This window comes from Toxorhynchites rutilus, chromosome 1 (genome assembly GCF_029784135.1).
Source record: "Toxorhynchites rutilus septentrionalis strain SRP chromosome 1, ASM2978413v1, whole genome shotgun sequence".
NCBI classification, from domain to species: Eukaryota; Metazoa; Arthropoda; class Insecta; order Diptera; family Culicidae; genus Toxorhynchites; species Toxorhynchites rutilus.
The window spans coordinates 15,020,509-15,036,076 of NC_073744.1; the positions used below are offsets into that span (position 1 = coordinate 15,020,509).

The window sequence follows — 15,568 nt, forward strand, 5'->3', positions numbered from 1 at the left end:
GCAATTTTAGTTCACGATTTTTAAACACTTACAAAGAAATGTGTTGCTATCACACATATTCAATATACTCACAAAATTCAATATTCAGTACTAGAAAGTTAATTTACGTTCACAGCTTTGTTTCAGAAGTGTGATTATTCAATCTGGATATCTTAAAGCTTCCTGACACGTTGGAAGTAGCAGCAATAATCTTTTATGTGGATTGTATATTGTGTCATTATCCATCAGTGCCGAACTTCTCGAGTTTTTGTAACGAACGAAACAATCTTATATACATAGATTTTTTATTTTTAACAATTCAAAAAAAAATCAAGAAAAGATAAAGCGTTTTTGGGTTTGCTTTCAAAGCTTCTATAGATTTTGAAAATGTATTCCCAACAACAGTTCAATCAACCTGGTTATTTCGCTTCCATTTGATTCATATAAAGTTTCAGTAAAAATATTTACTACAGAGGTATTCTCTATCGAATGAAAAATTCTCCTTTAATTTTGAATTGAGAATATTTCATGAAATAATGAACGCACAGCAAATCGATAGTCAAATTTTATACAATGTACATTTGTTGCTTTGACGAATGCATTATTTCATATCAGAGCTATAACGTTTTAAAAATCACTCAAAACTTTCGATTTCGCATGTGTGATTATTCAATCTGGAAATCTTAAAGCTTCCTGACACGTTGGATGTAGCAGCAATAATCTTTGATGTGGATTGTATATTGTGTCATAATCCATCAGTGCCGAACTTCTCGAGTTTTTGTAACGAACGAAACAATACATAGATTTTTTATTTTTAACAATTCAAAAAAAAAAAATCAAGAAAAGATAAAGCGTTTTTGGGTTTGCTTTCAAAGCTTCTATAGATTTTGAAAATGTATTCCCAACAACAGTTCAATAAACCTGGTTATTTCGCTTCCATTTGATTCATAGAATGTTTCAGTAAAAATATTTACTACAGAGGTATTCTCTATCGAATGAAAAATTCTCCTTTAATTTTGAATGGAGAATATTTCATGAAATAATGAACGCACAGCAAATCGATAGTCAAATTTTATACAATGTACATTTGTTGCTTTGACGAATGCATTATTTCATATCAGAGCTATAACGTTTTAAAAATCACTCAAAACTTTCGATGTCGCATTTTGCTCTTCCATTTTTTGTCGAGTGTAGTTCTTTGCCCACTTCGGAATACGATCGGTCACAGGAATTGTCGGGTCATTTACACATTAGATTCACTTTTAGTCGCCAGCGTATAACGAATCCTTTTCCGCAATAGTTCGGGGAATTTTCAGAGTGTACTAAAGGGTGTGTCACATCAAATTGCATCACGGAAAAAACGCTGTAGAAATTTAATTTTTAGGAATTATATCTTCAGCTTTCGCTTAAAATCAGATAAGAGTGTATAGATCACGTTGGCCATGCTTCACTGTCAATTTTTCGTAAATTTGGAAAAATGTCGTTGAACGAAAAAGAGCGTCGTGAATTAATCCTGCGCACTCATTTCGAGAATCCGGAGTTGTCACATCGGGACATCGGTAAGATGCTGGGAATCGTCCAATCCACGGTCAGCAGAGTACTAAAACGATACTTCGAGAACCTAACCATCGACCGGAAGGTGAAGAACGGCAAAAATGGATGCTCCGTCAGTGAAAAAGATCACAAGCGCGTAGTTAAGCAGTTTAGACGTGATCCGAGAAGTTCGGTCCGGGATGTCGCCAGTAAGCTGAATTTGTCAAGTTCATTCGTCCAGCGGACCAAGCAGCGGGAGGGCCTGCGTACATACAAGGTTCAGAAGGCTCCTAACCGGGACGAAAGGCAAAACATGGTGGGGAAGACGCGAGCCCGGAAGCTGTACACCGAAATGCTGACGAAGCCGCATTGCCTGGTAATGGACGACGAAACCTACGTCAAAGCGGACTTTCGTCAGCTGCCGGGCCTGTAGTTCTTCTCCGCAGAGGACAAATTCAGCGTTCCGGAGGAGATTCGCAAGCAGAAACTATCCCAGTTTGCCAAAAAGTACATGGTGTGGCAAGCGATCTGCTCTTGCGGAAAGCGGAGCGCCCCCTTCGTGATGACCGGCACGGTAAACGGGCAGGTATACTTTAAGGAGTGCCTACAGAAGCGCTTACTACCACTATTGAAGCAGCACGAGGGCCCGACCATCTTCTGGCCGGATCTCGCTTCGTGCCACTATTCAAAGGACGTGTTGGAGTGGTACGAAGCCAACGGGGTCACCTTCGTGCCAAAGGAAATGAACCCGCCCAACGCGCCGGAGCTTCGTCCAATAGAGAAATATTGGGCGATTATGAAGCAGGCCCTCCGGAAGAACCCAAAAGTTGTCAAATCGGAGGCGGACTTCAAGAGAAAATGGATTTCTGTTCAAAAAAAACTACAACCTGACGTTGTACAGAACCTTATGGACGGGGTAAAGAGGAAGGTGCGAGCATACGGGCTTGGGCTCGAAGTATGAATAAAAAGAAAATGCCAAAAAGTTGTTTAATAGTTTTTATTTTACTGTCTAAAATTTTCAAAAGGATCGATCTACTGGGCGAATTTCTACAGCGTTTTTTCCGTGATGCAATTTGATGTGACACACCCTTTAATAGCGTATTAAAATATTTTCAATATTTATATTTTTTCAACTGCTTATTGACCATTCTGCATTGAGTGTTTAAGTAGCATTCTACGCAAATTCATCCTTCATCTTTCGAATGAACAGTATAATTATTCTAAGTAGCGTGCTTTCTAATTGAGAGTCAGTTCAAGACATAAAATTAGGCCCAAGAAATGTTCAACAATATCCTTGTTGTTCATATGCGTAGGATTTTTTCATCAAATATGATCCTCTATCACCTTCTAAAATTTTCCGAATCAGTTACCTAATTGCATGTATATTTTTATCAGAACACTGGCTCAATTGATTCAAGATGACGACTAGTGATGATGGAGAATCTCATGCAAATGTAAATATTCATTCCTAGAAATTGATGAAATGAAAATACTATGGAAAAATGATTTTACAAGCAATTATGTATGAAAAATTATACAGACATATCCTAAGACTAACTGTTCTCGAGAAATTACAAAATGTATAGAAAGTTATATTTGATATTAAAAATCATTTACGCACGTCATCAAATCTCAACCATTATGGAACCGTTTAATTTTTATAGTTTTGGTATATGAGGATTATGGTGGCAATGGATGGATGTATGGAAAAAAAATCATCATCGAATTTCAAAACCCGACCATGTACAATTTGTTTATTGGCCTAAAATAATGATCTTTGCAAAGTTTCAGCTCAATCGGATTTAGGGGTGCCTCAAAGCGCTTTTTGATGCCCAATGACTTTAAAATACATGAAACGTCAAGATCTGGTGTTATCTCGAAAAAAAAAATTGGACGAAAATCGACGTTTTGGGACTGAGAGCCTGAGAGGCAATGAAGGTATGGAAAAAAATCATTGAATTTGAAGAACCGTCCATGTACAATTGGTTTTTTAGCCTAAAAAAATGACCTGTGCAAAATTTCAGCTCAATCGGACATGATTTAGGGGTGCCTCAAAGCACTAAAAATTTTGATTTTTTGGCCACTCAGGCTAAGAGTCCCAAAAAATCTATTTTCGGCCAAATTTTTTTTTCGAGATAACACCAGATCTCGATGTTTTATTCATTTTTAAGTAATTTAGCATCGAACAAAAAATTCGATTTTTTAAATTTCCTTTACTCCCGCCTTGAAAGATTTTCGAGGATCAAAAAATCGAAACTTTGGGCGCTTCGAGGCACCCCTAAATCATGTCCGATTAGCCGAATTTTTGCACAGGTCATTTTTTTTGGGTCAATAAACAAAATGTAAATGGTCGGTACTTTAAATTCGACATTATTTTTTTTTCCATACCTTCATTGCCCCTCAAGTTTTCATTCCCAAAAGGCCAAAATTTATTTTTCGAGATAACACCAATTCTCGACGTTTCATGCATTCTCAGTCCCAAAAGGACGATTTTCAGTCAAAAATGTTTTTTCGAGATGACACCAAATCTCGGCATTTTATGCATCTTTATGTCATTTGGCATCAAAAAGCGCTTTGAGGCACCCCTAAATCATGTCCGATTGAGCTGAAACTTTGCAAACGTCATTTTTTTGGGCCAATAAACAAAATGTACATGGTCGGTTTTTGAAATTTGACATGACCATTTTCGCTGCCACCCTAATGAGGATCTATGCATACCTCGTAACTATAAAAGTTCGATTATAGGAAATAGTTTGGTCATTCACGTTAGATACTTTTATAATACAGATTTCACTGAAGAGATTCAATGATATGAGAAAAAATATATGAACGTTTGACTGGGCAGTCCTCTCAGGCGGCTCAATCCGTTTATTGATAAATACAGAGAAATTCTTTAATGTGTGTTTCTTAATTTATTTTTGAATATATAGGTGGTTGTATTCAAAAAAATTCTTCCTGTCCACGTGGACTCAGTTTATACCCCCTCCCCCCTATCCGTGGACAATCGTGGACATTTTCGTACCACCTACCCCACATAAAGTTGTCCACGTGGTATGTGGACAGCCCCTGAGTGGTTTTTATAGCTGTTTCGATGATTTTGCCAGGCATTTAATTTTCAGAGAACTAGCTCGAGTTTTCCGACGTTTTTCATTATACATTCAACACCAGATGAAAATTTAATAACTTGTGTGTAATCAATTAGAGTTTATTTGATATTACTTGATAGGAAGTGTGCGAAAACGATCACTTCCTACACACTGTTTTGCAAAATTATTGTTTTTCTAATATAGGGTGAGGGGTGAGGGAGGGAGATAAAAGAAGTGAGCGCCATTGTGGCAGCCATTTGTGGCTTTCTTCCACCTTTACCTTAACATACCCCCAAAAAAAACAATTTTTTTAAAAAAGAGAACTGTTGAATTACCCTCTCAGTTGCATCAAAATAATCAAAATTTTCTAATATTGGTAAATTTTTGCAATTTTTTTTATATATGGCCCCCTGGCCGTGGATATTTAAGTACCTCCTACTTCCTCTAATGTTGCCCATGTGGTTTGTAGACAGCCCCTTATTTGAAATAATACGAATGAGGAAAGCATTTTTCTGAAGTAGGACTACGTCTTTCGGTAATGGTACCAAATCAGATGAAAAGCCACGTTTCTGTGAAATAGTTTTAATGTTAATAACCAGATGAATCCTCAGTGCAATCCGTACATTGACAAAAAGGAATAAATTGCGACATATGACCCGCTCGTGTAGTGTTCTTGCGAGGGTAAGAATAAATCATCATCCATCTTCAACTGCTTCTACGGAACCACGTAAAACATTGGCCCTTTTCAGTCTCACCAAAACCTTCAACTGAAGAGTTATTCCTTAAACGAGGCATTCTAACAAATATCCGAAGTAACAAGCGAATTGATTAAAATAATGTCGTAGGTCGCGCGGTCGTCTATTGGGCGTACGGTAAATGATCTTGGTTTGTCCGATTTAGGGTGTTTTTACGCAACTAGTAAATGCAAATCGATTTTTCTTCATGAAAATCACATATAATCCATACGAGTTTGGGTTTATTGAAAAGTCCCAAGTCTCTAGTTGCTAATACTACCATAAGGCGTTGAAATTATTCAAATTTTTATGTTTTTTATCGATTTTCCTCAAAGAGAAAATATGATCATGGTTTGACCACCTCTGATCATGGTTTGTCCAAAAAATGGTCATGGTTTGTCCGGTTTGTCACCATTTTTGAATGAAAAAATTCGAATTTTATGTAGATGTTGTATTTATCATTGCTTGAGTTTACTGTCATCATATTGATCCATTCATAATTTAGGCTTTCTTCGGAATATTGCCTTTTCTGGCATTTTAAAAGTGTCCACCTCAACACAGAGAAACTTTATTTTTGCTATGTGCGAAGGACACCATAAACAAACTGCAGCGCGCCAAGCGGTTACCTTAGAAATCATGTGGACAAAACAGCATTAATAAATTGGACAACTCATGATCAGAATTGAGGTCATCGAAATGCGTTAATTTAATGGTTTAGCTGTGTAAATCTGATACAAATGGTGTGCAAGCATGATGTTTACAATATTTGTAAGTGCTATAATTCAGAAAAGGTCTGAATACGTGCCAAATAATCATCTGGTGATTGATTAAAAGTGAGCTCAAATGAGGGCGCATTGACACCAACAGAAGGTGTATTTTATAATCCTTTAAATCATGTGAATCCGTAAAAATATAGTATAAAACTACTGTAAATCATGAAAAAAACAATTTTATTTATATTAAACTGCCGCTTTCAAAGTTACGATTTGAAAAATTACATGACACGTTCCGTAAGTCCTTCCAGTATGAAGAAATTCTATTCAAGTTGTATTTGTTTTTATCAGAGAATTTCTCCTGATATAGTGAAACAAATGGGATAAGTTTCCACATTAGTTTTTGGAGTTGAAGCTTTGGAGATGAGATTTTTATGGTTTGGGGAGAATTTTCTCAAAAAGGCCTGGTTTAGGTAGCTTCCCATCAACACGAATGAACAGTAAGAAGTGCAATGAAGTACTCCAGAATCGTTTAATTTTGATTTTTGATCAAAAACACCGTGATAATTGGGTAATTTGGCATTAATTCGTAACATCCGGAAAGTCAAGGCATTGTTTGTTGAGCAGGGGCTTCAGATTCTGGATTGGTCAGCTCGATTACCAGATCAAAACCTTATCAAGAACTTATGAGGAGTGATCGTACGAATAGTAGATGCAGCTTACTAGCAGTATGAGTGATTTGAAGAGGTTAAACGAGCAGTATCCTCTGCGTAGAACGAGATATACAATACAACATGGCGCAGCTTGGTCAAAACCACTCCGAATGGGTTATTTAAACTGATTGAGAACTAAAGATGACCTACGAATTAGGAAATTATTGTAACTTAACTTAACAATAAAGTTCGAATGGCCAGTCTTTTAAATTAAGATAGTTGTTATATCCTACACTATATACTTCAATTTATTCGACTTCTTACATATCTCTGGAAACTCAGAAAAAATGAGTGGTTCTATTGTTGTGAAACGCAGTGTATGCCGCTTCGTTGGTGGAACAATGATTCTAGATATACAGTGACTCAAATCCGTAATCGTACTCCACCATGCAGATCTCTTTTCCCTTCTTCTGAATGTCGAAAACAAGCTTTCGGAACATTCTATTTAGATAAAATTATAGTGTCATATGAGAGCTAAAAGGTTTACTATCTGTTTTCAGAATAATGGTTTTTATTTCTCTAAAAATGGCGAATGTATGTGCTAATGTATGAAAATTGACTCAAACTCATAATCGTACACTGGTTCAAATCTCTACTCGATTTCGAAGGCGTTGGCCAATTTCCTGATTCCATCATTATTATGGTATCCCTTGTTCATTGCAACTATCTTTAGTTGTCTTTAGATTTATCTGCAAGTTTTTTGGTGTATTCGGAAGGTAAACTTATCATTTTTTTCATCAAGTGGTTTTTAAAATCGTTATTTTTAGAAATTTAATGGTTTCTAAATTTCTTACACAGATAACTTCCTTAGTTTTTTACTGGGCTTGATGTCGGAAGATTGTGGATGAATATCAATCACTTTTGAGTAATTGTAATGTAACCATGTGCGAACTTCATATGTCTTGAGCTCTAGGTCATTGTCTTGGCAAAACTTGAATCCTCGATTCCATCTCATCTTGTTCACACTTTGCTACATGCTACACCTTGAGGATGTTCAAGTAAACATTCTGATCCACTACACCATCAATAAACCCAAATTGAGCAAACAAAAAGTTTATAATGCCTAGGAAGGGCAGCCCGAGCACAGAGAGACAAACCGTTTCTCAGCAAAAAAATCAGTAACTCCAATATGATTATTCCAAACAGCATGAAACACATCAATGTCTTACTGGTAAGATGGTATTTCCAAAGATGGGTCCTAATTTGATATTTTTGGCTCCGATGGTTACCGTTTCGTATGGAGGAAGCCAACGATGAATTAAACGTAAAAAAATCTGAAAGCAACGTTTAAACATGGTAGTGGTGGAGGGATGGTATGTGGGTGCATGTAGGGGCAATTTTATTTTTATCGATAGTGTATTGGATCAGAATGTTTAGTTGATCATCCTGAAGGAAAATATGAAGCAAAGTGTCAACAAAATGGGATGGAATCGGGGATTCAAATTTTGCCAAGACAATGACCTAGAGCTCAAGACATATGAAGTTCGCACATGGTTACATTACAAATACTCAAAAGTTATTGATATTCCTCCACAATCTTCCGACATCCAAGCCCAGTAAAAAACTGAGGAAGTTATTTGTGTAAGAAATTTAGAAACCATTAAATTTCTAAAAATAACGATTTTAAAAACCACTTGATGAAAAATTTTATAAATATGCCTTCCGACTACACCAAAAAACTCGTAGATAAATCTAAAGACAACTAAAGATAGTTGCAATGAACAAGGGATACCATAATAATGTTGGAATTAGGAAATTGGCCAACGCCCTCGAAATCGAGTAATGATTTGAACCAGCGTACGATTATGAGTTTGAGTCAATTTTCATACATTAGTACATACATTCGCAATTTTTAGAGAAATAAAAACCATTATTCTGAAAACAGATAGCAAACCTTTTAACTCTCATATGACACTATAATTTTATCTAAATAGAATGTTCCGGAAGCTTGTTTTCGACTTTCATAAGAAGGGAAAAGAGATCTGCATGGTGGAGTACGATTACGGATTTGAGTCACTGTACATGAAAAAACTCAAAAAGAAAACTCGAGATGATTGAAGTATTGGATTGTCAAGTACTACGGATATCATGAAATTTCAGAAACTAGATTGCAAGACCTTCGAAATCAAGATCATGCGTCATTTCCATAAGAAGCAATATTATGTAACGCAGTGGAAATCTCCTCCAGTCTCGAGGACCAGATACTCCATAACAATAACAAAGTTTCATCAAGCTGTGCTCAGGAAAAACAAACTATATCAAATACGTGTTTTCCCAAAATCTTTCATCCATCTATTCCAGAGCAGTGAAGGCAATGGGATAATTGCGATTTCCTAATTGCAAGCATTCCAACGCATAATGGATGAGTGCACCTCTCCCACCCCCTTAACTTGCAATGCTGCAAACGTGTCGAAATAAATCACAGTCCTCCTGAAACAAGCAAACAAGAACAGGGATGAAAAAAACGACTCACCATTGTTCTCCAGCGTTCGTTCATGTTTCCTCATCCGTGATGATGGTCCACTTCTTTTTTGTTGTACTTCCGCTTTCCAGTTTCTTACGCTTACAATTGATTCAAAAAAAAAAAGCTTTGTTTGAACTCGCTTTCACACTTGTTCACTTTCCTCAAAGTAGGAGTCGCTTCTTCTCCTGCTGATGCCGCTTCTGTTGTTACTACACTTCAATGAGCTCTTGTTTCTATTTATTTGATACTATTGTTTGCCCATCTCTCTCTGCGGACTGTTGTTCAATGAATAATGCACACATACACAAATCAAGTCAGTGCGAAAACCGTTGCGCACATTCGCTTTCAAGTTCTCGTGCATGCCCAGTGATTAGATTAGAATGGGATTTGTCCGAAAGTTTGTTTCTCTGCAACCGATGACATCCACGATGGTGTGTGCTAATTTGTGCCCCTGGGAGTCTAAACTGTTCACTTTCGATGACACTAACAGATTCGCATTGCATTCGATCAAATTCTGTGACACGCAAATACCGGATACTAACCGAACTCCGGAACGTTCGACGCACGATTGATTGGAAAGGGTTGTTGTACAAGCCAATTTAGGTGAGTACTGTGTTTGGTATCATTTTTATCAGTCACCAATATCGGCCAGATATGAATCGGGCTGATAGATGCAGCTGGTACGAGGGGTATTTGGTGATGGCAGGTATCAATTGGGTACTCAATCTTCTTGGGGTGTTCCAACCGACCACGCCAGGACTGGAGGTTGGGTTCAAAACGTTTTGAAACATGGATATATTTGAACATTTCTATTTATCGCTTTGATTGGCTACCTATTTTGAATGTTTCGCGATTGATAAGATAATTCTTGCGGCGGAAGCAGCAATGTATTGGGCGGAGTATGTGGCTATTGTTTGCACGGGCGGATTGACTTTTTTTTTCGCGGGCAATTAGATGTGAGTGCAATCGAGGGCTTAGTCAGGCATGTACTTGATAAAGAAGCTGATACGGTGCTTCCCGCAAATCTCAGATTTGTGTATACGAAGGGAGAAAGGAACACGAATAAATTGGAACGGCTGATTGTTTGTTTACTTTTTGCTTATTTTTTGACGTAGAGCTTCGTCTTCAATTTATATACGGGGGGGTCGCTCTACGAAATTGAAAATGAGGCATGTAACGATTCATAATTGGGATTTCAAACGCATATTACGCAAAATCGTTATTGCTATACAGTGTCGGACAATAGAATAGGACCACAGCTCAATCCAAAACAGAAAGTGACAAAACTTTGAGAATAAAATTTCCATTTAAGTGCATCAAACCATTTACAAATTGTAAATTCCATTCTTCGAAGAAATTAAAATCATCCGTAGTTAAACCAATTGTCCTTTATTTAAAAATGCGTTTTAAGCATACTTACTGACTAAAATAACGCGACATAAAATAGGACCGCTTTAGAATTCATGGTAAAAAAATTTAAAAAAAAAAGGAGATTAATACCGTGATCGATTTGCAGGGTTAGTACTTGGTGGTATAACTCTTATTACGCATTACTTCTCGCACCCGGTTCGGCATCGACTCCACCAGCTTTTGGCACGTTCTCAGCGGAATAGCGTACCACACCGCCTGGATTCTCTCCCACAGCTGCTGCTTGTTTTTTGATTTTTCGGTGTACACCTTACGTTTAACTATTTCCCATAGGTTCTCTATGGGATTGAGATCAGGGGACTGTGCTGGCCACTCCATAACGTCTACCTTATTATCCTGGAACCATTTTTTAACCGTTTTAGCGGTATGTTTGGGGTCGTTGTCCTGCTGGAACTGCCATTTTAGGGGCATCTCCCACTCGGCGTGTGGCAGCATTACTTCCCGAAGTATCTGGGCGTAGAGATGCTGGTCCATAATCCGGTCGATCCAGTACAAGGGACCCACCCCGTACCAAGAAAAGCACCCCCACACGATGATGTTACCTCCTCCATGTTTGAATGTTTTATTTGTATACTGGGGCATATACGCACAGCCGAGTGGGCGATGGACCCGGAAAAGGAGAAACTATGGAGAATTGTGCTGTGGTCGGATGAGACCAAAGTGAACCTCATCGGCTCGGACGGAAAGAGTTGGGTCCATCGCCCACTCGGCTGTGCGTATATGCCCCAGTATACAAATAAAACATTCAAACACAATTCTCCATAGTTTCTCCTTTTCCGGGTCCATCGCCCACTCGGCTGTGCGTATATGCCCCAGTATACAAATAAAACATTCAAACATGGAGGAGGTAACACCATGGTGTGGGGGTGCTTTTCTTGGTACGGGGTGGGTCCCTTGTACTGGATCGACCGGATTATGGACCAGCATCTCTACGCCCAGATACTTCGGGAAGTAATGCTGCCACACGCCGAGTGGGAGATGCCCCTAAAATGGCAGTTCCAGCAGGACAACGACCCCAAACATACCGCTAAAACGGTTAAAAAGTGGTTCCAGGATAATAAGATAGACGTTATGGAGTGGCCAGCACAGTCCCCTGATCTCAATCCCATAGAGAACCTATGGGAAATAGTTAAACGTAAGGTGTACACCGAAAAATCAAAAAACAAGCAGCAGCTGTGGGAGAGAATCCAGGCGGTGTGGTACGCTATCCCGCTGAGAACGTGCCAAAAGCTGGTGGAGTCGATGCCGAACCGGGTGCGAGAAGTGATGCGTAATAAGGGTTATACCACCAAGTACTAACCTTGCAAATCGATCACGGTATGAATCTCCTTTTTTTTTAATTTTTTTTACCATGAATTCTAAAGCGGTCCTATTTTATGTCGCGTTATTTTAGTCAGTAAGTATGCTTAGAACGCATTTTTAAATAAAGGACAATTGGTTTAACTACGGATGATTTTAATTTCTTCGAAGAATGGAATGTACAATTTGTAAATGGTTTGATGCACTTAAATGGAAATTTTTTTCTCAAAGTTTTGTCACTTTCTGTTTTGGATTGAGCTGTGGTCCTATTCTATTGTCCGACACTGTATATGTTACGTTGTATACCATTAGATAGGAGATTTATCCAGCTTTTTTTTTGCTTAAAACATGAACCGTAAATATAATGATAAAAAAGTTAACAATTTGATGATTTAAATCGGTATGTTATTTCGATTTTAAAGACTACTCATTTTCTTCCACAACGCAACGAGCAATCTTTTTACCTACAATTCGGATCACAACGTGAGTCGATGCGTATTATGAATTATTCTCCATTTGCCGGTAGTAGGCATTTATCAGTCGGCAGCATTTTCCCTTTTTTCTCTGGAATGGTACAGATTTTTTCGTTATTTTTGGTACAGATTCTGTACGGTACAGAGAACAGATTTTCGTCAAAAAGTACAGACTGGTACAAATTTTTTCCATTTGTGGAATTTCTTACATTTGAACAAAGCTATATTAACACGTTGACTACCACGTTAGTCACCGGTGACTGACATCGAATTTTCGCTCAGGCTATGTCAGTCACCGATGACTAACAGTATAACATATGAAAATAAAGGTAACTAATATAGGCATATAAGCTAATAAGCATTCCCTTTTCGAACAAAAATACCTTCGACTACAATAAGAAACGATGGCCCTAATACGTTTCAAAATTTCCATAAAGTCGCTATAAAACCGTGGCATTCAACGTGTCAAGGTACATGACGACTTTTAGGTCGCAGTATCGCTCGGTGCTGCTGATCATAAAAGCATTTACAATGCAATGATTGATCAGTTTCATAATAATTTCATAATTTCAATAAACGAATAATTGGATGCCTAAAACGAATTGGTAGTTCGCTCACCTTTTTAACGCTTCGATGCCTTGTTTGTAACGTAGATCTGATCAACCGTTCTCCCTTGATGATGAGTTATACGTACGTGAGAAAAACTCTCTTTTATTTGTAAAGATAAATGAGTATTTTTTTAATTTTTAAAAATTATTTTTTCTCTACAACGAATATTTTCGATGGTACAGATTTTTGGTATAGATTTTTGGAATTAAGTACAGATAAGTAAGATTTTTGTCCCCTCTTGTGCAGATTCAAATGTGGCAACACTGATTTCCGGTACTTTCTGATCATAGGGTACAGTTTATGGGACCGCTGCTTTGCCGACGTGTTTTGTTTGTAATCACTTCTTAAACGTCGACAACCCGGCTCGTTTCTTGGCCCGCTACACAGTAGTATGGAAGACATTGAGCTTGCCAGCGACGTCCCGGATGGAGAGGTTGGGAATCCGCTTATATTTCATCCCCACCTTCTTCGTCGTCGCTGCCACGTCCGGATTACGTTTGCCGCCCCTTCCAGGCTTCCTGGCTGTCGACGGACGCTCCCCGAACACTTTTAAAACGTTCAAAGGGAAATTGATTAAAAATGTTGGTTCGTACGAAAAACTACCCCATGCAAAATATCAGAGCTCAATCGGACTTCATTTACTAATGTCGCACAGCCGTTAAAGTTTGAGTTTTTTTGAAAAATCACACAAGGGGGAGTGTAGGAAATCGGGGTTTTCGAAAAAAAAATTGATGCCAAATGTCTTAAAATCGCACTAAACGTCATGATTTACTGTTATTTAGAAACAAAATTATTGGTCAAAAATTTGTTTTTTAGCACATGGTCGTTTTTTCGTCTGAAAAGTCGATTTTTTTTCGAAACAACTGTAAATCTCGAAGTTTCATGGATTTTAAGACGTTTGGCAAAAGACATTTGAGACATTTTGTTTTCGAAAACTCCGATTTCCTTTTCCTTCCTTGGATTTTAAAAAACTCATACTTTGACGGATGTGCGACACTAGTAAATGAAGTGCGATTGAGCTGATATTTTGCATAGGGTAGTTTTTCGTTGGAATCACCATTTTTCAATCAAGTTTCCTTTGAAAATTCGAGATGACCATTTTCATTGGCACTATACATATTAGAGTGCCAATGAAAATGGCCATCTCGAATTTTCAAAGAATACTTTATTAAAAATGGTGATTCCAACGAAAAACTACACTAGGGTGGCAATGGATGTATGGAAAAAATTCATCATTGAATTTCAAAAACCGACCATGTCCATTTCGTTTATTGGCCCAAAAAAAATACCTGTGCAAAGTTTCAGTTCAATTGGACATGACCTACGGGTGCCTCAAAGCGCTCAAAATTTTGATTTTTTTTGGCCACTTAGGCTAAGTCCCGGAAAGTTGATTTTCAGCCAAAATTTTTTTTTCGAGATAACACCAGATCTCGACGTTTTATGCATTTTTAAGTCATTTGGCATCGAAAAAAAAACTATCTTCCAAATTTACTTTACTCCCCCCTTGGAAGATTTTCGAGGATTAAAAAATCAAAACTTTGAGGCGTTTGGAGGCACCCCTAAATCATGTCCGATCGAGCTGTAACTTTGCAAAGGTCATTGTTTTGGGCCAATAAACAAAATGTACATGATTGGTTTTTGGAATTTGACATTAAATTTGACAATTTGACATTTTCGCTGCCACCCTAGTATACATATACAGCCATTTCATGCCAAACCGATATAGTGGTTCTCAGATTTTCGTCAAAAGTGGTAATTTTGTTATTTATTGCAAACAAATATACCCGATTTCTTTTATTTTTTTAATAGGGTGCCCATTTCCATTTCAGGGTGGTCAGAAAAATCCTTTTTTCCCCTTTTATCCAAAAATAACTTTTTGCAAAAATTCATGACATTTGAACTACAGAACCGATTTAGATGATCGTACGGTGTTTAGCGATAAAGAATGAAATTACCACTTTTGACGAAAATCGGAGAACCACTCTGATGGTTTGGCATTGAATGACTGCATATATACACATTTTGAACAGAAATACACAAACTTGAAGTCACCAATATTTACTCGTTCCGATCTTTACTCGTGGAATAATGGCCTCGAAGCCCTCGCATACTGCGTCCAACAGTTTAATCAGCTTCTTGATCAGTACCGTGAGATATCCATACGCGCCCAATGCATCTATTCAGTTGGGTAAGTGTTTGCACTAACTCGAATCGTATAAAACTATCGGCCGGTGAATTGTCCGCAGTCTGCAGAGGCTCTTAGAGTATAAACGCAACAAAATTAAAACTCGTGGCCCGCTATCGCCGTTGGCACCGCTACGCTCCTGCCACTCATTCCGCTGCTCCTGTCACTCACACGCTAAAACGATGACCATGCTTTACATTTCACAGTTTTACTATTAAAATTAATAAAATTATTCAATTGTTAATCTTAAGAAAAATAAAATGTTATCGATTGTGATAGATGTGTAGAAATCTATCAATTGAAACAAACATCTTTGCTATCTTTTAATAAATGCTCGAGTTATAAGAGTTCA

The 15,568-nt window shown here is 37.8% G+C and overlaps 1 protein-coding gene across 1 annotated transcript in view; it reads right to left on the bottom strand.

Annotated features, from left to right (window-relative positions):
• Positions 1-9,809, bottom strand: part of LOC129762126 (protocadherin Fat 1-like) — a 48,271-nt gene extending 38,462 nt beyond the window's left edge. The window contains exon 1 of the mRNA XM_055760115.1: positions 9,232-9,809. Within this exon, the coding sequence (XP_055616090.1) occupies positions 9,232-9,255 (24 nt within the window). The 5' untranslated portion in view covers positions 9,256-9,809. The remainder of the gene's footprint in view (positions 1-9,231) is intronic.
• Positions 9,810-15,568: the final 5,759 nt, after the last annotated feature.